At 45.4% G+C, this 23,929-nt stretch overlaps 1 protein-coding gene across 1 annotated transcript in view; it reads left to right on the forward strand.

The window, feature by feature from the left end:
* The window catches only part of THSD7A (thrombospondin type 1 domain containing 7A), a 665,741-nt gene that overhangs the window by 552,987 nt on the left and 88,825 nt on the right, over nt 1-23,929 (forward strand). The window contains exon 15 of the mRNA XM_075587236.1: nt 8,804-9,067. Within this exon, the coding sequence (XP_075443351.1) occupies nt 8,804-9,067 (264 nt within the window). The remainder of the gene's footprint in view (nt 1-8,803; nt 9,068-23,929) is intronic.

Genomic DNA, 23,929 nt, shown 5'->3' on the forward strand with positions numbered 1-23,929 from the left:
TTATAGGCCTGCTGTAGACTATCCCGTAACCGCTGCACATAACGAAAGTGAGTTCTGTTGGATTCCCCATCGGTAGATATCCGCAGTCTCACATCTACAGGTAATCGGGCTTCTCTCCTGAACATCAGGAAGTACGGCGTGTACCCGGTAGACTCATGTCGGGTACAATTATAAGCATGTACCAATGTCTCTACGTGCTTGCTCCATTCTGTTTTCTGTGAGCCCTTTAGGGTCCCCAACATATCCAGCAGGGTGCGGTTGAACCGTTCGGGCATGGCATCCCCCTCTGGGTGGTACAGGGTGGTCCGTGACTTAGCTATATTTAGTAACCTTAACAGTTCCTTAATGAGAGTACTCTCAAAATCTCTGCCCTGATCCGAGTGGAGGCGATTCGGTAATCCGTAATGAATAAAGTATTTTTCCCACAAGACTCTGGCCACGGTCACTGCCTTTTGATCTTTGGTAGGGAACGCTTGTGCGTACCTTGTGTAGTGGTCTGTAATCACTAGTACGTTGCTGATGCCTCGGTTATCGGGCTCAATACACAGGAAATCCATGCACACCAAATCCATAAGTCAAGAACTCTTCAGATGGGCCATGGGGGCCGCTCTGGTGGGGAGTGTTTTTCTCTGCAGGCAGCGGGTACACCTCCGCCAATGTCGTTCCACTGACTCCCTCATCCTCGGCCAATAGAACCGATCCTGAAGTAGTCCGAAGGTCTTGTCAACGCCCAGATGGCCGTGATCATCGTGAAGGGCCCGGAGAACCATATTTCTCAGACGCTCCGGCAAGAATAGTTGTCGCCGGTCAGGATGGTTGTGGTATGGAATTACCCGATACAGTAGGCAATTGTCCAGTTCAAACTTCCCGAATTCGTTCAGCAATAGCTTCACCAGTTCTTTAGGGGCTTGCTTAAGTATAGAGGAATTCCCTTGCTGCACAGCTTGACGAGCCAGTTCCACTACTGGATCTTGGATCTGGTGATGTACCAAGTCTCTCCAGGAAATGATTTTATCTTCAGTGAGATTCATTCCTTCTCGACTCTGATAGGCCCGGGGAATGGCTCGGGAGTGGCACCCCAGTGAATCAGCGACTCTTAGCTCTGAGAACGCCACCTGATTGTTAACTACGGCTGCTACGGAACATAGAGCACGGATCCCAGGCCCGGTAATCTCCTCCCATACTTCCTCATCCGTAGTGGGCTGAAGTCCCGGTCTCCGGGACAGAGCATCGGCCCCCACGTTGGTGGGCCCGGGTTTATACTTGAGGTTGAAACAATAGTTGGCCAGGGCTGCCAACCACCGGTGTCCGGTGGCATCTAATTTGGCGGACGTGTTAATATAGGTCATTGGGTTATTGTCCGTTCGCACTTCAAACTGCACTCCATACAAGTAGTCGTGTAACTTCTCCACCACCGCCCATTTTAGTGCCAAAAACTCCAGTTTGTGGACAGGATAGTTCTGTTCGCTGGGGGTCAAGCTTCGGCTCGCGTACGCCATAGGGCGAAGCCCGGTGTCGTATTTCTGGTGCAGCACTGCTCCTAGGCCACTAAGACTGGCGTCCACATGTAGGACGTACTCACGATCAGGGTCAGCATAGGCCAGTACTGGGGCCCGGGTGAGACTGGCTTTTAAATTCAGGAACGCTTTCTTCGCAAGCAGGGGTCCATTTCTCCCCAAAAGGCGTTTGTGCCGTGACTTTTTTTCGTTCTGTATCCTTCGGATAAATTCTTAGAAGATTATTCAGGAGTTTGGCTTTGCTCGAGTAGCCTTCCACAAAGCGTCGGTAATAGCCACAAAATCCTAAAAAGGAACGCAGTTGTTGGACGTTACTGGGCCTGGGCCAATTCTCCACAGCCTCTATCTTCCCTGGATCGGTGGACACCCCTTCGGTTGACACAATATGGCCCACGTATGTCACGGACGGTCGACAAAACTTGCATTTGTCCAAGGATAGTTTGAGGCCCTCCTTCTGAAGTCGATCCAGCACCTTCATCAACCGCTCCGCGTGTTCCTCTAAGGTTTTCCCGAACACTATAATGTCATCCAAGTACACTAGGCATTCTTGGGGGTTCATATCTCCCAGAGTCCATTCCATCAGCCTCTGGAAGGTGGCAGGAGCTCCGCAGATCCCTTGTGGCATGCGGGTGAACTGATAGAACCCTAATGGACAGATGAAGGCCGTCTTCTCCTGGTCTTCCTGGCCCATTGGCACTTGATAGTACCCTGACCTCAGATCGAGTACACTGAACCATTTACTCCCTGTCAAGGCGTTCAGGAGGTCCTCGATACGGGGTAGCGTATACTGATTGGGGACCGTGCGGTTGTTTAGTGTTCTGTAATCTACACAGAGACGGACCGTCCCGTTCTTCTTACAGACTACCACGATAGGTGAGGCGTAAGGGCTATGGGATCCTTGCACAATACCAGCTCCCTCCATTTCGGCGAGCAACCTTCTCACTTCTTCCACGTCTCGGGGGGCTAGACGACGGGAGCGTTCCTGGAATGGGGTAACATCGTTCATCCGAATGGTGTGACGGGCACTGCGACTGCACCCCACATCCATATCACTCGTGGAGAAGACTCTGTGTCATTCTTGTAGCTGTGCCCGCAGTCTCTCCCTCCATTCTTCCGGAAGCGGGGAATCTCCGAAGTCAAAATCCAACGGGGAGTCGTTAGGGGGGGTAGTATCCGCTGGCCGTTCTTTCAGGGCCTTCTCCTCGGGGGTTACGGGGTATATTCTACCCAGCAGCTGTCGCCGATCAATACTCATGGGATACGGGGAGATATTCTGCACATACACCCAGGTTCGGTCCGGAATTTTTCCGGGCCATTTCTTTACAGAGGCTAACACTTCATAGCCTAGCCGCTGTTCATCTTGGGCAATACTCTCCAAAGAGAAGAACTGATCCTCCGGACGTCGGTCCGGGTAGTGGCAGACCGCGATCATCATCCTACCCTCTCCGGGGGGAATGTGAGTCAGTCCCCATTCTTGACTATACAGCGTCCCATGCTCCTCCTCAGTCGCGATTTTACCGCAAACCTCTTGTAGTACTGGACACGTAGCGAGGGCTAGCAGCGGAGCCTCGCCCGCTTCTTGCAAGTACATGCGGAACACCGCGCGCACAATGTCGGTGTTAGTCCCCAAGATTATCGGAGCGCTGGGGTGGTCTTGGGGTTCGGGGCACACTAGGGCTTCCACTTCCATGGGATGATGTTTACCAGTGTTCAGTTGTGGGATGTCCAACTGCACCTTCACGACTCCATCGATGGGATAATCCTCGTGGCTCAACCCCCTTAACCGTAAGGCGTCAGCAGATAGCAACGGCAACCGGTGTAAATGTTGATCATAAAAGGACCTGTACACGATGGTCACTTGGGATCCCGTGTCCAGCAAGGCCGACGCGTAGATACCTTCAATAACTACTCGAACAATGGCGGCGGGTCCAATTCGATTGTTCGTGGAAGGTTGGGCTCCGGCGCCGCCATCCTGGGGGGTGCATGGCATTGACTGAGCCTGCCGGGATGCTGTTTTCCATAGGGAGGGGCAACGGGCCCGAAGGTGTCCCATCTTCCCACACGCATAGCACTGGATTTGGCTGAGGTAGGCTTCGTTTCGCCCGGGTGGCTAGTTTCGCCCCGACATAGGGCGAGGTCGAGCCGGCATCGGTGCTCCTGCGTTATCTGGGTCAGGGTCCCCATGCTCGGACACTTCGGCTTTTGGTTCCGACTTTTTGGCATCCTTGCTCCCTAGCGATGCCTTCTTCTAGGGTTCGCGCCCTAACAGCACTGTCTCGTGTGCTTGGACACGGTCCATCAGGTCATGGAACGTCAAGGCTTGTCCGGGCGTTAGGCAGCCACTGACACGTACGGATACTGGATGCAGGGGCAGGAGCCCCCTCAACAGCTGTGTAGTGCTCAGTCCGTCGGCCTCCACCTTTGGTACTACACCCTTCCTCACCATAGCCCACAAGTCTATATGTAGACGTCTGAGGAAGTCAGACACCATCTCTCCTTCTTTCTGAGCCAGAGCATGAAATTTTGCCATCAGTGCATAGGTATCCACAGGGGTCCCATAGGCCTTGGTCAGGCAATAAATGAGGTCCGCCGCGTCAGCATCCGGGTGGTCGTCCCGGTAGTAATGCACCATGTGGGACGCTGGGGGTCGCAGGCACTCGACGATGCGCTGCCTCCGGACCGCGTCCGTGCAGGTCCACTCGGGCAGTACCTGCTCCGTATGATCCAGCCATTCTTCTATCCCAACTTCTCCTTGAGGTGTGGGCTTATCACCCGAGAACGCCTTTAACTTCCGGTATTGGAGAGACTGGGTGGAGTGGTGAATGGCTGCGGCAACCGCTGGAATAGAGGCATCGTCCTGTAGGCTACCCCCAACTGAGGGGTAGGTATCTAGCCTTGACATACTGCGTCTATCTAGCCCGGGCCTTAGAACGGAGGGGGTGGACAGAGAGCCCAGGCCCAGTGCCGCCGGCCACCGTGGGTTCAGACTACTGTCAGGGGTGCGGTCAGGGCCTCCTGCAATGGCACCTAGCGCGGGAACGTGTTCTCGCTGTGGGGTGGAAGTGGCCAGCGGTTCAGTGAGATCCACTTGAACTATGGGGCAGCGTACGCCAGGAGCCTCCGGCAGCAATAGTATTTGGGGCAGCGCGTCGGGACATATATCCCGTTCAGTGATGTATAAGACCCGGCGCCACGTCCGGTCCTGATCGTAAAAATAGTCTTTGGCTTGGGCAGTGTCCAGTAGTGGAAGTTTTATGACCTGGTCGGTCACGGTGCTTAAGGATATAGTGGCAGGGACATGTCCCAGGGCGAAGACACGGTTCAGGGGGACTCCATGCCGCTGGGCCCACTTGCGCACCTCGAGCGGGGAGGGCACAGATATGATGTAAAGCTAGTTGCAGATTGAGAAAAAAATGATTGGGGCACCCCAGGTCTAAGATCTCAGCAGCGCCTCCAAATGTAGCCCTTTTTCTGGACACCTACCTAAGGGCTACCGGTCACTGTCTAATACCTGTGGCTCCAGGAGATCTGAGCCTCCGCTAGCTGGGAGCCTGGGGCAATACACACTCATAACATAGCGCAGCGCCTCCACTTACCCAGGATCCCCAATTCGAAAGATTTACCCTGGGCAAGAACCTTACCATACATCATGAAACACCAAACTTTACTGCATCTGTCTGTAGCACCTCCTTGACAACACAACATGCATGCATATATATATACGCGACCGTATCATAACATGAACCTCATTCCTAACACAGTATAACATCTATTATGCTAAAGTGGCTCGGCCACACCTCAAAGGGGATATTGTCCTGTACAGCCATGGCTCGGCCACGCTCTCATAGAGTTTGTCCTTATGACACTTGGAAAGAATGTTATCTATCCGCTAGCCACTTGCTAGTGTCTGTACAAGTTAATACTAAGGCGGGATCAGTGCCTGATGACCGGTGTCGGTGCACTTGCAGAATACAAAATACCTCCCGGTCACGGCGGTGACCACACCTCTTCTCAAAGGGTCCGCAGTATCTGTTCCAGACCTTCCGCTGTCGCTGGTTCCGCCATCTGTACCCAAACGGCAATATCAGTTCACAACTCTGTGCGCTTGACTCTGTCTAATGTGACAATAGCTCCTCACTACGGGCGGCCCTACAGTACCGCAACCTACAGTGACGTGGGGAATACTCCTAGGGACCTGGGGATAGTCTCTGGCCTAGGCAGGCGGGTCACGGACCCCCTGCTCTCGCACTCCCTGTTCCGCAAAACTCCAACTCCTTCTGCTAGCGTGGTTCTCTCCCCCATGCTTCCAGTTCTCCTCCCCTAACAACCCAGCCTGTTCATTGGCTCTTTGCCCCCTGCTGACTCCTCCAAGGTTCGCGGGGGGGTTAAAGTTCAGTACATAGTCCCTTTCCATTGGTTCGCTGTTCGCGTGCTTCCTGGGCGCATGCGCGACCTTTCCTCTATACCAGTGATCTCGCGACATTGCGCAACAATATGGCGGCTTGCCGCGCGGAACCCGCCCTACAGTGAACACATGCACGGAGTATTAACATATCCTTACATTTACAAGACCACGGCGGTCATGCACCAAGCTCTGTTAAGTTGTTTTTAGAGCGCAAAGTGCTCTTAGAATGTGATGTTGCGCTGAACACAATGCACTAAGCCACGCAAACAGGCACTTTGCGCTCTAAAACTGACTTTTTTCAGGAAATTTTTCTATGTCCAACTTTGCTCGTTCGTTACCCTGTTTGCGTTAAATTCTGCCCTTAAGCGGGATGCACTAAGCTATGTAACCTTAGCGTACGCGAAAGTTGCATTCAACAGAACACGTCAGCTCAAGGTGGACGCAAAAAAAGCTGGACTTTTTAAAAATTTCTTGCTTTACATTTTTGCATGGGCAACACCCATACAACAAGCCGGCGGGTGTCCTGCGGTACCAATGTTGTGCCTACAAAAATACTAAACATTATTTCAAACTAAATACACCCCCCTAACACATACAGTACAATAATGTGCAAAATAACTATTATCCAGATATGGATAATAGATTTTTTGCCAATTTTTAAACACTGCATTAGCATACATAAATAAAGTAAATAAATACAGATATACATACCACAACAGCACGTCCCTCTGTCCTCCGTTGAAAGAAAGCATATAATACATAATAAAGACATTCTAATGGCCCCTAACTCCTTAATCACCTTAGCGGTTACTACTACTATCACACTCTGATTGGCTGAAATACCATGTGACGCCGGCCATCTTGGATTGAATTAATTGTTTTGATTGGTTAATGGTTTAATTAATTCATTGTTGATGTTGTTATTGCTTGTATTCATTGGATTAGCTGGCTACTGTTTTTATTTACTTTATTTAGGTATGCTAATGCAGTGTTTAATAATGGGCAAATAATCTATTATCCATATCTGGATAATAGTAATTTTGCAGATTATTGTACTGTATGTGTTAGGGCAGAGGGGGGGGGGGGTGTATTAATGTTTGTTAAATCTTTTTTTAATATACATGTGTTTCATAGTGTAGATGTGCAGGGGGTCTCCGGAGCTGACCCGCGTTGGTTTTATGTCCGGGGACCCCCTGCTTCCCGAGATACAGGCACCTTTATGGGGTGCCGGTATCCCCTGCAGTTTCAAGCTTCCGCGTCACGTGACCGGGACATTTAAATTCTGCAGGGGATACTGGCACCCCATAACGGGGCCTGTATCTCCTGAAGTAGGGGGTCCTCGGACCTGAAACCAATGCGGTTCAGCTCCGGAGACCCCCTGCTCATGTACACTATTATTAAAATTATTTTAATTAGTGTACGATCGCCTGTAACAGCCTTGCATGGAGATGGCAAATCTCCATGCAAATGTTACATGCGGCTTTTTTTTCTATCAGCTAGCGTATGTGAAGATTAAGAACGCTAGCAGGGGGAAAAAAGCAACACGTACGCTGTGGGTGTTTTGAGCACGTACGTTAAAAAATGGGCTCAAGGCCTTGGTGAATCACGTCCCCGGCCTCACTTTTTAACGGGCGTGCTTTTTTTGAACATAGAACGCAAACCCATTGAGCTTAGTGCATAGCCCCCCCATATGTCATATTCATTGGAATGGTCAGCAAGGTGCCTTTCATCTTAGTATAGTGTACAGAGTATTGGTCATAGTGGGTGATTTATGAAGATCCAAGGAGTAATGCAAACGGTGTGCTACAAAAATGACCTATTTTATTTAATTATACGTAGGGCTGCATTTTTCATATGCTAGACATCTGATGCTGATACTGTACATGTAGGCCCTCAATATGCTGTAAAGTGACTTCTCAATGTCAGCGAATTAAAGGAGCAATCCAAGCAATATCCTACATGTGTGCGTTTAAAAAAAAAAAAAAATCAGCTCTGTAGTATTAGATAATACAGCTCCCCCCCTCTTACCTCGGTTCTGTGTATGCGTCATGACGTCACGTTGCCATGGTGACACATCTCCAGAAGCCGCTGGAGCTAAGGTAAGGGCAGTTTACAGAGGCCTTTTCCGCTTCCCCAGCACTTAATTTAAGTACCTTTATTAAGCGCGCAGGTCCTCTGTAAACCCCACGCCCCTTTAAACAATCAGGGGGCGCGGTCCCCAGTATGGGCACCGCTAGGCTGAAGGATTGATTTGAAACTGAAAGGCAGCCATTTAGTGAACCATGGGAAGCAAAATTTTGCTGATTGATCACAGGAGAATTAATTGATCGGCTCCTTAGGCAATTAGTTCACAATAAAAGGTAATCAAAGGCTGTATAGATTAAAACAAAAAAAAATGGCATTTTTTTTCATTTTAAGCTGCTTGGACTACCTCTTTACATGGGGCTTGAAGACCGAATTAACATAGAGCATTGTTTTGCAGTTCACAAAACAGGAAAAATATTAAATATGGTGTTGGTGTGGTGCTGCAACTATATTAGTGTTGTCATGGGTCAAGATAATGGGCCATATTTATTAAAATATGCTACTCCATAAGACCCCTTCCATCCTAGAAGACACCTTATGGCTTCATTAAACTAAAAGGGCCATACTTACTAAGCACTGTTACTGCATAAGATACATTCTGTATCGGAAGACACGTTACTGCACATTGACTTAAAATGTGGCCAGAAATTGACATATTTATTGAGCCGTGCTGGAAGGTGTCTTGGAGTAGCACTGCTTAATTAATATTGCTCAATATATCTCTTTAATAAAACTATATTAAGTAATATGTTCTTTCTTTCAAGTTAAAACAATGTATTTAATATTTATAATGCAGGGAAAAGTAAGAAAAAAGACAAGTGCAAAAATACCCAGCTGTATCCACTGATCGAGACCCAGTTCTGTCCATGTGATAAATACACTGCTCAGCCTGTGGGGAATTGGTCAGACTGTATTTTACCAGAAGGTAAAGTGGAGGTGTTATTGGGAATGAAAGTACAAGGAGACATAAAGGAGTGTGGGCAAGGATATCGCTACCAAGCCATGGCATGTTATGATCAAAACAGCAGACTTGTGGAGACATCAAGATGCAACAGCCATGGTATGTGAATACATATATTTTTACTTCCATATTCAATATTCATTGAATTACAACATAATAAGCTATGTATTTGACTTGGAGAAAATTACGTAGAAGAAGAGCAATAATACTGTATTTTGTACTGTTTTATTTTTGTTCTAATTTTTATGTACTGTAAATGACTTGCTTGAGATGCTGTATAAAATTCTAACCAGTTTTCAATTAGATTTTACATAGTTACATAGTAGAATCTCCTTTCCTCCGACCTTAAGGGATGACCCTGTGTCCTTTGTACTGCCCTTGGGATGAATAATTCTTTTGATAGCTCCTTGTACAGTCCCTGAAGATATATGTATATAATTATCATATCCCCTCTTAGATGCCTCTTTTCTAATGTGAACACATCTAATTTCGCTAGCCTCTTCTCATAAATCAGATTGTCCATCAACTTTATTAATTTGGTGACTATTCTATGCACTTTCTCTAGTTCCATAATGTCTTATCTAAGGAGTGGTGCCCAAAATTGTACTTCATATTCAAGGTTTGGTCATACTAATGCTTTATAAAGGGGCATAATTATGTTTACTTCCCTTCCATCCATTGCCCATTTAATGCAAGATCTTATTTGCCTTTGCAGCTAATGCCTGACATTGTGCACTATTGCTAAGCCTGCTGTCTGCAAGCACTCCTAAATCCTTGTCCTTCAAGGATTCCCCCAATTTTTCCCCATTTAATTTGTCAGTCGCCTGTTTATTCTTGTTTCCCAAATGCATAACCTTTCATTCCTACTTACATTTTTATCTTTTATATTTGTTTTACATATTTGACAAGAAAAAGTACCAATTCACATCCCCTTCTTCCACACAGCGAAACATCAATCTACATTCAGTCTATCTATTTATAACAGCAAAACTTCATAACCTACTCAACTTGTGGGGAAAACAAATGTGTTATGGAGATGTAGTTAACATTATTTCTGCTGCAGGGGCATGATAGTGGAACATATCCCCCATTAATTCGAATTAACTATGCGTGAGAAGAGAGTGGGCTAATGCATCATCACACTACCTGAAATGCAATAGTGGGTACATTTACATGTGTTACATCTGTATTTTACAAACAGACCCCCTTTGTCTTGAAACTACATGCAAATGTGTTTATTAATTTTTCATATACAATTCTTATTAAATATGTTAAGATCTCCAGATTTTTTTCACTACAAACAGGATGCTATTTTTGCACTGCTTCCATTGCAGTTCAATGTATAGTGACCCCTTTGAGCTGGTAAGAGCTATATCGCTCGAACACACATCCCACCGTATGTAATAAACACTGCAGGTCCGAACCAAAAGTTAGCAGTTCATTTTGTTCTTTTGTTATTTGCAAATCCATGTAATATGCAAATTTAGTATGTGAATGAGTAAGTAAAATAAGTTAGCTAGTGAAAGTGAGAATGTTAGTAGTGATACAAATCTATAGTACTTGCTGTATTCAATAAGAATTATATACAATAATATTGCAAAAAAAGCACATTTGCATGCAGTTCTTTTGGCAAACATGGTCTGTTCTGTGTCTCTCTCTCCCATTTGTGACTTGCCTTTGTTTTAGCATCATGATCCACATGAACATAGGGAAAACATCAGCACTAATATAGGTATTTTCCGGATACCTCAGTTATTTTTACTCTTTATAATTCATTTCAGATTTGTATAATGTATTTAACCATACTGGAATATTTTAAAATATGGGCTTTCACAGGAAAGCAAAGTACAACCATATATATCCAGCAAAATGTATGGGAATAGAATGTAATAGTAAATAATAGGTCCATGTAGGATTTGTACTGTACATGGCATACTAGAGATGTGTGAATCTTTCGTGCAAGTTCACAAAACAGGAAAATATCCTGATATTTGCTGCTTGCAAAATGTTTGCGAAACAGCTAATATTCGGCAGGTATTAGTAGAATAAGAAATAAGAAAAAAGCGCAAAACGCAAATGGTGAAGTATATCAAAAAGTATTTTTAGTTAAAAAAGGTAAGTATTCTGCGTACATCAAAGATATAGAACATTTGCATTTACGTGTATCAATACACGAAATTACCACACAGCTGACATCAGGGTGGATATTAGGAGGATGTATCACTAATAAGTTGTCTCCCGCAATTTCCAGATGTCATCTGGGTCTTTAACGGTAACTGCAACCTGCATCCAGCATCCAGATCGTATGAGGAGTGCAGTTACCGTTAAAGACCCAGATGACATCTGGAAATTGCGGGAGACAACTTACTAGTGCTACGTCCTCCTAATATCCACCCTGATGTCAGCTGTGTGGTAATTTCATGTATTGATACACGTAAATGCGAATGTTCTATATCTTTGATATACGCAGAATACTTACCTTTTTTAACTAAAATACTTTTTGATATACTTCACCATTTGCGTTTTGCGCTTTTTTCTTGTTTCCTATCTTTAGTTCGCGGGAGTGCCGAGCCACTCTTTAATTATAGCAGCATACGCCAACACCAACGGTTTTGTATGGTTTAAATATTTTTCACTTCCACAGTAGGGTTGTGCCTTATATCGTGTGTTCAGTGTAATAACAATTTATAGGGGAATTATTTGTTTAACTGTTGTTTCACTATTAGACATAGTCTTATACACAATTGAGTTGTTTTTTGGGTTGCACACTTATTTTTCTGTCTATTAGCAGCAAATGATGTGCTGAAAATACTAGTGAGAAAAGTGCCCTTCTCAGCTAATTGTCTGAAAATATGGCACAGACACACAGGAGCAGGCATTTTTCCTATTGAAATTGGTACTTGATAGTGATATTGGTTGTGTGTAAGAATTGGAAGCAGTCTACTGGTTTTTGCAAACTATTTGCAACCATCTTTTGCTTACAATTGCTGAGCATACATTTTCCCCAGTATGACCGACCATCAAGATAAAGGGAGATGAATTGCGCTGCATGGAGTGAGTACAATTCTCACCTCGATAATCAGCAAGGTTGATATTGCCTTTGACCAGTGACAGTAAGTCTACGGCCCCAGTGCCTGCGCTGCACGTGTGCCTGCGAGGCTGGGGGCGCATGCAGCCAAATTCCCCGGTCTGCAGAGAGCTGCAGGGGGAAAGACAGGGGGGGCGTGACTGGAGAGTGACGGGGGTGCGGCCATGATATCCCCCTGCAGGTTCACCCTCATTGGCTGAACCGCCGAGGGGCGTGGCCTAGCACGCCATCACTAGGTCTAACCACAATTTTAATGTGAGTCTGAAAAACGCACCGTGCAGCGTGGAGGCCACCCCTCGCAGCGGGCCCGGCCCCATTGAGAGCCGGCTCTTGTCCCCACAGCACCCGCCATAGCGAGCGCCGCAGTAGCCAGTGGGGACCAAGCCTTAGGAGGAGAATCCGGAACAACTGGCATAAACCTCGATCCATGTGCAGTGCACCACCCCCACTACCTTTTGTTACGGTGCCTGTGAAAGAATCATCAGTGTGCTTTCAAAAACTCACAAAAATGTTCACAAAGTAAACAGCAAAACATTCAGGCAATTCTAAAGTACAGCCTAGTCAATTATTGTATATATATACAATATGAGTGGGTTAACTGACTTTGCATCTCCCAAGTCCTTGCTTAAAAGCTGTGTTTAAAGCAGCATGCATTGACTAAGGGTTGCTCATGTAATGTGAGCATGAGATAAAAAGTGGCACTGTGTGCTCATTTGCATGTCATTTCCCAGAATCCCTTGCTGCAGTGGAAGTGCTGTTTGCTGGGTGATAATGGTGAAAGACAGGGTTGCAGACCTGTCTAAGACATGCAAATGAATATACAGGAATATTTACATTTGCTTTATGCTTTACTGTGGAGGGTTTTAGTCACTTTTTTTACCCACCATAACCTTAATAGTCGTATATATATATATATATATATATATATATATATATATATATATATATATATATATATATATACGGTATATATATATATATATATATACGGTATATATATATATATATAAAAGAGCATGATTGACCTATGTGGTGATTAATCACATGTTTACTTTATTTTCCATGGATGCAAAATTCATGCTAAAGATTTTGCTGGTGAAGAATTAAAAAAACTGGTGCAATATTGGAACTTTTAAAACTTTGATTTAGTAGCACGAGTATAGCTGTTTCTCTTAACTTCATCAGTTAATTCATGAAGAAATATTAATTGCCTAACTTAAAAAAAAAATATTTCTGCTGACATGAGATTAAAAATGGGATTATACTATGTTGTATATATAGCCTTATTAGTGATAACTTACCTGACTCATTTTTCTACTTAATTTTTATGAATGAATACTGTTGCTCTTGTTGCTTTATAGCAATTATCCAGAAGCAATAGCCTGTTTTAATAATTTTATATTGGGGCTACAACCTTTCAAAATATAGAGTCAAACTCACCAACATTAGCAAATTAAGTATTTGATAAATTAATTTACTTATTCAGTATGCCTTATTAGTTATTGTAAAGTATTTATAAACAAACTATAGAATAAGTTAAGTAGGTGGAGGGATAAATAGACAATTTCACTTATATTAACTATAGGGTCTTACCCATTTGTGCAATAGTAGGGCATAAGCCAGGTGCAATTTAGAATGTTATTGTATTAAAGTCCATTTTGCATATACCTAAATACATAAGGATGACCCTTAAGTACCAAATAAAGTGCAAATGAAAGGATTGGCCCTAATGACAAAGCAATAAATCTCATACAGTAATTACTAAGCGCTGCTGTTCTATAAGACCCATTTTGGCACCTAGAAACATCTTATGACATTCAATTGGATGGATCATAAGGTGTCTACCGGGGTTGGAAGGTATCTTGTGTCATAGCACCACTTAATAAATATGGACCTCAACGCTTTGGGTAGAGCGGTAGCCCCATCTTCAATAAGGGAGATAGCTGCTGCAGAACTTAAGGGGATAACCACTGACTTCATTAAAAATGTGGCCTTTTATCTTTACTTTAGATACAGTACACATGTTTCCTTTGATGTTTATATGTCTATGAGAAAGACTGCTGCAACATGTAAGGAGCAGCAGTGTTAAAAGGACCTTTTTGTACATGCGGAATCTTGAATTTGGTTGGATATGGCATTGGCAGAGAAGTGTTGTGCGTAATAAATTAACATTTCATGTAGAATCGAGCCAGTAAAAATAAAATAGAGGAAGAATAGCAAGGAGGATGTTGCAATAGTCTAGACAAGATATTTTGAGGGAGTAAATTTGTTTTCATCTAGCACGAGAAAGGAAAAAATTGTAGCAGTGTTCTGGAATTGAAAGTAGTATTATTTTGGGCAAGTGAAAATATTCATGAAATTTTTTCAAAAATGCAAATATTGGCATACCCTATATGGTGGGTTTGAGGGTGTAAACCATGGATATTGTTCACCAGTTTGGCATTTTGATTCTGAATATGCTGAAATAGGGACTTTCTCTGATATTGATGTCAATAGGATTGTTTTTCAAGGTGCTCCTGCAGATGTTACACCATCAGAAACTCCTCCTGATTTGTATCACAATTCTCTTTAAATTGATTTAAAAAAAAAAAGAAACTGACTTGTATTTACATGGCCTTTATTTATCAGATAATAAACAGAATATCCCCTATGGCTTCCAAATGATTTATATATAGCCACCACTGGTAGAAATAATCCTGAATGTTGTCACCAATGGTGTGGTATTTTTAGGATGTATGAAACCTTTGGTGGTCCCATGGAAACCCACAAAAGACAGGGGAATGAAATACAGTATGTAAAAATGGACGGGGCTTATTGTTACACTAAAGGAAATAAGACTGGAAAACAAACTGGAGCCACCAACATGTGCAGATCTACATTCAAAAGGCTATAGTAGCTATGGGAACAAATAGTAATAAAGGAAATAACAGAAAAACCTAAAGTTAGCAGCAAGCATTGCAGCGCTACATGCAAAACAAAAATAGTACATAGTTCAATAGTAGATGAGGTTGAAAAATACATATGTCCATCAAGTTAAGCCTATGCTAAATTTAGATTGTAGATAAGGGTACTTATCTTATATTTGTATTTACAGTATATTGATCCAGAGGAAGGCAAACAAAAAAAACCTCAGTGAAATATTATCTAATGATATCTCATAAGGGGAAAAATAAATTCTTCCTTTCTCCAAATATTGGCAATCTAATTACTTCCTCTATCAACATCCTTCCCATTTTACATATTTGGTATATCCCTGTATACCTTTATTTTCTAAAAAGATGTCCAATCTTTTTGAACAAATCTATTGTATCTGCCATCATAGTCTCCATGGGTAATGAAATCCACATTTTAACAGCTTTTACTGTAAATAAAATTTTCTTTGTTGTTGGGGAAATCTCCTTTCCTCCAACTTTAAGGTGTGATCCGTGCAGTTTGTACTGCCCTTGGGATGAATAGTTATTTTGAAAGCTCTTAGTATTGTTCCTGAATATATTTGTAAATAGTTATCATATCCCCACTTAGACGGCTCTTATCTAATGTAAACAAATCGAATGTATCTAGCCTCTCCTCGTGTCAGATTTCTCATCCCCTTCATTAATTTGGTTGCTCCTCTCTACAATTTTTTCTTGTTCCATAATGTCTTTTTGTATGGAGAAGTGCCCCAAACTGTTCTTCATATTCAAGGTGTTGTCTTACTAATGCTTTATAGAGGGGCATAATTATGCTTACTTCCCTTCTATCCATTCCCAGTTTAATGCAAGATAAGATTGTATTAGCCTTTGCAGCTACTTCATGACTTTGGGCATTATTTCTAAGCCTGCTCTCTACAAGCACTCCTAAATCCTTCTCCATCAAGGATTATCCTAATTGTTCCCCATTTTTTCTTTTTCTGTTTATTCTTGTTTCCCAAATGTATAACCTTACATTTATGTGTATTAAACCACATCTGTCATTTACCTGCCCGACTTTCCAGTCTATCTAGAAAGAAATTACATCCAGCTCTGATTTTACTTCCTTACACAATTTAGTATTCAGTAAAGATGTAGACTTTGCTCTCTATGCCAACATCAAAGTAATTAATAAACAAGTTAAAAGCAGGGGTCCCAGTACCCTATCCTTGAGGTACTCCACTCACAACTGTATCCGAACCTGATAAGGTTCAATTTCTGACAACTCTCTGTTGCCTATCCTTCAATCAGTTTTCAATCCAAGTGCAAATATTTTTACCAAGTCCAAATTCCTTTATTTTGTACACCAACCTCTTGCGTGGCACCGTATCAAAAGCCTTTAAAAAAATAGAATTAAACCACATCAACTGCATTTCCCTGGTGTAAATTCCTACTTACCACCTCAAATAAACTAACAAGGTTAGTTTGGTAATTATCCGTACACCTTAAAGTAGCTTCCCCACTATTGATGTCAGGTTTACAGGTCTGTTATTCAAAGGGTTGTGATCTAGCTCCCTTTTTAAATATAGGCACCACGTCTGCTTTTTACGCCAATTTTATGATACTGATCCTGTGGAAATTGATCTCTTGAATATTAAATGTAATAGAAGAACAAGATACCTGGTATGTAAATTAGTTCTATTGATCAGAGGACACGGAATTCTCTAATACTACAAGAATTTACAGTAGATGACCTCATTTTTAAAGTATAACCCCACGGTCACAGAGGTTTACAGGAAAAGCCAGACGAAGACCAAATCCAAGGTGGCAGTAAACATAAAAGAAAGAAGACCATCTAGATATAATATTTTTTAATTGTTAATCTCTGAAATTTTACATTGTTACCCATTGAAACAGGGGTTCTTTAGAATTGCCTGACATTTGGTTGTGGCTGTTTTGCTACGACCAAGTGACCCTTTGCCACTGCTGATCCACCGCTGAAACTCCACCACCAGCCTCTTTTAGGAGAAGGTAAGTTTTAGCGGTTAAGGTATGGGGTTAACGTTAGGGGTTTTAGCAGTTAGGGTAGGAGATTAATTTTAAGGGTTTTAGGGGCTCATTCAGAGAAGGTTGATAAAAATTATCGCCAGGGCATTTAAAATGGGGACATTTAAAATGGGGGGTTGCTATCACGGTATTCAGAAAACCTCAATTACCTGTGATAGCAAAATTCCCAAAACGAGCGAGTTGATGCCAGCGAGAGCATCGAGCCTCTGAAAAGGCCTAAACCGACGATTCATTTCTGCTGCAGAGAGAGCGGCTCTGAGAGAGCCGCCTCTCACAGCGGAAATGTCGCCCGAAAATTATTTATTTTAATATACATTTCTTTCATAGTGTAGATGTGCAGGGGGTCTCCGTAGCTGAACCGTGTTGGTTTTGTGTCCGGGGACCCCCTGCTTCCCGAGATACAGTCCCCTTTATGGGGTGCCGGTATCTCCTGTGCAAGGAAATGTCCCGGTCATGTGACGCGGGACTTTTCAATGCAGAGGGATACCGGCACCCCATAAAGGGGCCTGTATCTCAGGAAGCAGGGGGTCCCCGGACATAAAACCAACGCGGTTCAGCTCCCGGAGACCCCCTGCACATCTACACTATGAAAGAAATTTATATTTAAAAACATTTTAATAAACATCAAAACACGCCCCCTCCGCCCAAACCCATACAGTACAGTAATGGGCAAAATAACTATTATCCAGATATGGCTAATAGATTATTTGCCGATTATTAAACACTGCATTAGCATACATAAATAAAGTAAATAAATACAGTTATACTTACCACAACAGCAAGTCCCTCTGTCCCCGTAGCAAGAAAGCATATACAGTATACAGTACATAATAAAGACATTCTAATGGCCCCTAACCCCTTTATCACCTAGCGGTTACTAACCGCTATTGTCATTAAGGGGTTAACCCACCCTGACCCGATACAAACCCGGGAGGCCTAAGCACCCACCCCTGACTGACTATACCCACCCTGTACCCATTGAGTAGTATAGTGGTACATCATACCCATATAATAATAATATGGGCATGATAAGCCTCTATAGCACTCAATGGGCACCCTAATTACAATACATTAATACACAAGACACACAATAATAAAACATAACTAAACTCCAAAAAACACACTTCACTAAATAAAAACAGTAGCCAGCTAATCCAATGAATACAAGCAATAACAACATCAACAATGAATTAATTAAACCATTAACCCAGTGGTTCCCAAACTTTTTCGGTTCAAGGCTCCCCAAGGCGATCAGGATTTTTCCGCGGCGCCCAAAGTAAAAACAAAGGTGTATATACATACCTAACAGTTGCAGTGCGCAGTTGGTGTCTCTCTCAGAAACTCACACACTCTCACTCTCTCACACACTCTCACGACCTCACTCTCTCTCAGACCTCACTCTCTCTCTCAGACCTCACTCTCTCTCTCAGACCTCACTCTCTCCCTCAGACCTCACTCTCTCTCTCCCTCACTCTCACTCTCTCTCCTCACTCTCTCTCTCAGACCTCTCTCTCTCAGACCTCTCTCTCTCTCAGACCTCTCTCTGTCTCTCTCTCAGACCTCTCTCTCTCTCTCTCTCTCTCTCTCTCTCAGACCTCACTCTCTCTCTCAGACCTCACTCTCTCCCTCAGACCTCACTCTCTCTCTCCCTCACTCTCTCTCTCTCTCCCTCACTCTCTCTCTCTCTCCCTCACTCTCTCTCTCTCTCTCAGACCTCTCTCTCTCAGACCTCTCTCTCTCTCTCTCTCAGACCTCTCTCTGTCTCTCTCTCAGACCTCTCTCTCTCTCTCAGACCTCTCTCTCTCTCTCAGACCTCTCTCTCTCTCTCTCAGACCTCTCTCTCTCAGACCTCTCTCTCTCTCTCAGACCTCTCTCTCAGACCTCTCTCTCTCTCAGACCTCTCTTTTTCTCTCAGACCTCTCTCTCTCTCAGACCTCTCTCTCTCTCAGACCTCTCTCTCTCTCTCTCTCTCTCTCTCTCTCTCTCTCTCTCTCTCTCTCTCTCTCTCTCTCTCTCTCTCTCAGATCTCTCTCTCTAAGACCTCTCTCTCTCTCAGACCTCTCTCTCTCTCAGACCTCTCTCTCAGACCTCTGTCTCCTCTCTCTCTCAGACCTCTCTCTCTCTCTCTCTCAGACCTCTCTCTCTCAGACCTCTCTCTCTCTCAGACCTCTCTCTCTCAGACCTCTCTCTCTCTCTCTCAGACCTCTCTCTCTCAGACCTCTCTCTCTCTCTCTCAGACCTCTCTCTCTCTCAGACCTCTCTCTCTCTCAGACCTCTCTCTCTCTCAGACCTATCTCTCTCTCTCAGACATCTCTCTCTCTCAGACCTCTCTCTCTCTCAGACCTCTCTCTCTCAGACCTCTCTCTCTCAGACCTCTCTCTCTCAGACCTCTCTCTCAGACCTCTCTCTCTCTCTCTCAGACCTCTCTCTCTCTCTCAGACCTCTCCCTCTCTCTCTCTCTCTCAGACCTCTCTCTCTCAGACCTCTCTCTCTCTCAGACCTCTCCCTCTCTCTCTCAGACCTCTCTATCTCTCTCTCAGACCTCTCTCTCTCTCAGACCTCTCTCTCTCAGACCTCACTCTCTCTCTCAGACCTCTCTCTCTGACCTCTCTCTCTCAGACCTCTCTCTCTCTCTCAGACCTCTCTCTCAGACCTCTCTCTCTCTCTCTCTCTCTGACCTCTCTCTCTCTCTCTCTCAGACCTCTCTCTCTCAGACCTCTCTCTATCTCTCAGACCTCTCTCTCTCTCAGACCTCTCTCTCTCAGACCTCTCTCTCTCAGACCTCACTCTCTCTTAGACCTCTCAGACCTCACTCTTTCTCAGACCTCACTCTCTCTCAGGCCTCACTCTCTCTCAGGCCTCTCTCTCTCAGACCTCTCTCTCTCTCTCTCTCTCTCTCTCTCAGACCTCTCTCTCTCTCTCTCTCTCTCTCTCAGACCTCTCTCTCTCTCAGACCTCTCTCTCTCTCTCTCTCTCTCTCTCTCTCTCTCAGACCTCTCTCTCTCTCAGACCTCTCTCTCTCTCAGACCTCTCTCTCTCAGACCTCTCTCTCTCTCTCAGACCTCTCTCTCTCTCAGACCTCACTCTCTCTCAGACCTCACTCTCTCTCAGACCTCACTCTCTCTCAGACCTCACTCTCTCTCTCTCAGACCTTACTCTCTCTCTCTCTCTCTCTCAGACCTCACTCTCTCTCTCTGACCTCACTCTCTCTCTCTGACCTCACTCTCTCTCACAGACACTCTCTCTCAGACAGACACTCTCTCTCTGACAGACACTCTCTCTCTCTCAGACAGACACTCTCTCTCGCAGACAGACACTCTCTCTCTCGCAGACAGACACTCTCTCTCTCTCTCTCGCAGACAGACACTCTCTCTCACAGACAGACTCTCTCTCTTGAAGACAGACTCTCTCTCTCGCAGACAGACTTTCTCTCTCGCAGACAGACACTCTCTCTCTCTCGCAGACAGACACTCTCTCTCGCAGACAGAGGGGAGTGGAGGAGGGGGGAGGAAAGGCAGAAAATCCGTGCACTCTCTTTCTCTCTCCCTCACTCTCTCTCTCTCTCCCTCACTCTCTCTCTCAGACCTCTCTCTCTCAGACCTCTCTCTCTCTCTCTCAGACCTCTCTCTGTCTCTCTCTCAGACCTCTCTCTCTCTCTCTCTCTCAGACCTCACTCTCTCTCTCAGACCTCACTCTCTCCCTTAGACCTCACTCTCTCTCTCCTTCACTCTCTCTCTCTCTCCCTCACTCTCTCTCTCTCTCAGACCTCTCTCTCTCAGACCTCTCTCTCTCTCTCTCAGACCTCTCTCTGTCTCTCTCTCAGACCTCTCTCTCTCTCTCTCTCTCTCTCTCTCTCTCTCAGACCTCTCTCTATCTCTCTCTCAGACCTCTCTCTCTCTCTCAGACCTCTCTCTCTCTCTCTCTCTCAGACCTCTCTCTCTCTCTCTCAGACCTCTCTCTCTCAGACCTCTCTCTCTCTCAGACCTCTCTCTTTCTCTCAGACCTCTCTCTCTCTCAGACCTCTCTCTCTCTCTCTCTCAGACCTCTCTCTCTCTCTCTCTCTCTCTCAGATCTCTCTCTCTAAGACCTCTCTCTCTCTCTCAGACCTCTCTCTCTCTCAGACCTCTCTCTCAGACCTCTCTCTCTCAGACCTCTGTCTCCTCTCTCTCTCAGACCTCTCTCTCTCTCTCTCAGACCTCTCTCTCTCTCTCAGACCTCTCTCAGACCTCTCTCTCTCTCAGACCTCTCTCTCTCAGACCTCTCTCTCTCTCAGACCTCTCTCTCTCTCTCTCTCTCTCTCAGACCTCTCCCTCTCTCTCTCTCTCAGACCTATCTCTCGCTCTCAGACCTCTCTCTCTCTCAGACCTCTCTCTCTCTCAGACCTCTCTCTCTCAGACCTCTCTCTCTCAGACCTCTCTCTCTCAGACCTCTCTCTCTCAGACCTCTCTCTCAGACCTCTCTCTCTCTCTCTCAGACCTCTCTCTCTCTCTCTCAGACCTCTCTCTCTCAGACCTCTCTCTCTCTCAGACCTCTCCCTCTCTCTCTCTCAGACCTCTCTATCTCTCTCTCAGACCTCTCTCTTTCTCAGACCTCTCTCTCTCAGACCTCACTCTCTCTCTCAGACCTCTCTCTCTCAGACCTCCCTCTCCCTCTCAGACCTCTCTCTCTGACCTCTCTCTCTCAGACCTCTCTCTCTCTCAGACCTCTCTCTCAGACCTCTCTCTCTCTCTCTCAGACCTCTCTCTCTCAGACCTCTCTCTCTCTCAGACCTCTCCCTCTCTCTCTCTCAGACCTCTCTATCTCTCTCTCAGACCTCTCTCTTTCTCATACCTCTCTCTCTCAGACCTCAACTCTCTCTCAGACCTCTCTCTCTCAGACCTCACTCTCCCTCTCAGACCTCTCTCTCTGACCTCTCTCTCTCAGACCTCTCTCTCTCTCAGACCTCTCTCTCAGACCTCTCTCTCTCTCTGACCTCTCTCTCTCTCTCCCAGACCTCATTCTCTCTCAGACCTCACTCTCTCTCAGACCTCACTCTCTCTCAGACCTCACTCTCTCTCAGACCTCACTCTCTCTCAGACCTCACTCTCTCTTAGACCTCTCAGACCTCACTCTTTCTCAGACCTCACTCTCTCTCGGGCCTCACTCTCTCTCAGGCCTCTCTCTCTCAGACCTCTCTCTCTCTCTCTCTCTCTCAGACCTCTCTCTCTCTCTCTCTCTCTCTCAGACCTCTCTCTCTCTCTCAGACCTCTCTCTCTCTCTCTCTCTCAGACCTCTCTCTCTCTCTCTCTCTCTCTCAGACCTCTCTCTCTCTCAGACCTCTCTCTCTCTCAGACCTCTCTCTCTCAGACCTCTCTCTCTCTCTCTCTCAGACCTCTCTCTCTCTCTCTCAGACCTCTCTCTCTCTTTCTCTCTCTCAGACCTCTCTCTCTCTCAGACCTCACTCTCTCTCAGACCTCACTCTCTCTCAGACCTCACTCTCTCTCAGACCTCACTCTCTCTCTCAGACCTCACTCTCTCTCTCTCAGACCTTACTCTCTCTCTCTCTCTCAGACCTCACTCTCTCTCTCTCTCTGACCTCACTCTCTCTCTCTCTGACCTCTCTCTCTCTCTCTGACAGACACTCACTCTCTCTGACAGACACTCTCTCTCAGACAGACACTCTCTCTCTGACAGACACTCACTCTCTCTGACAGACACTCACTCTCTCTGACAGACACTCTCTCTCTCAGACAGACACTCTCTCTCTCAGTCAGCAACTCTCTCTCTCTATGACAGACACTCTCTCTCTCTCTCTCTGACAGACACTCTCTCTCTCAGACAGACACTCTCTCTCGCAGACAGACACTCTCTCTCTCACAGACAGACACTCTCTCTCTCTCTCTCGCAGACAGACACTCTCTCTCTCTCGCAGACAGACACTCTCTCTCGCAGACAGAGGGGAGTGAAGGAGGGGGGAGGAAAGGCAGAAAATCCGTGCACTCTCTCTCTCTCTCCCTCACTCTCTCTCTCAGACCTCTCTCTCTCAGACCTCTCTCTGTCTCTCTCTCAGACCTCTCTCTCTCTCTCTCTCTCTCAGACCTCTCTCTCTCTCTCAGACCTCTCTCTATCTCTCTCTCTCTCAGACCTCTCTCTCTCTCTCAGACCTCTCTCTCTCTCTCAGACCTCTCTCTCTCTCTCTCTCTCTCAGACCTCTCTCTCTCTCAGACCTCTCTCTTTCTCTCAGACCTCTCTCTCTCTCAAACATCTCTCTCTCTCTCTCTCTCTCTCAGACCTCTCTCTCTCTCTCTCTCTCTCAGATCTCTCTCTCTAAGACCTCTCTCTCAGACCTCTCTCTCAGACCTCTCTCTCTCTCTCTCTCTCTCAGACCTCTGTCTCCTCTCTCTCTCAGACCTCTCTCTCTCTCTCTCTCTCAGACCTCTCTCTCAGACCTCTCTCTCTCTCTCTCTCTCAGACCTCTCTCTCTCAGACCTCTCTCTCTCAGACCTCTCTCTCTCAGACCTCTCTCTCTCTCTCAGACCTCTCTCTCTCTCAGACCTCTCTCTCTCTATCAGACCTCTCTCTCTCTCTCAGACCTATCTCTCTCTCTCAGACCTCTCTCTCTCTCTCTCAGACCTCTCTCTCTCAGACCTCTCTCTCTCAGACCTCTCTCTCTCAGACCTCTCTCTCTCAGACCTCTCTCTCAGACCTCTCTCTCTCTCTCAGACCTCTCTCTCTCTCTCTCTCTCAGACCTCTCTCTCTCAGACCTCTCTCTCTCTCAGACCTCTCCCTCTCTCTCTCAGACCTCTCTATCTCTCTCTCTCAGACCTCTCTCTCTCTCAGACCTCTCTCTCTCAGACCTCACTCTCTCTCTCAGACCTCTCTCTCTCTGACCTCTCTCTCTCAGACCTCTCTCTCTCTCTCAGACCTCTCTCTCAGAC

The sequence above is a fragment of the Ascaphus truei genome, chromosome 2 (genome assembly GCF_040206685.1).
Source record: "Ascaphus truei isolate aAscTru1 chromosome 2, aAscTru1.hap1, whole genome shotgun sequence".
NCBI lineage: Eukaryota > Metazoa > Chordata > Amphibia > Anura > Ascaphidae > Ascaphus > Ascaphus truei.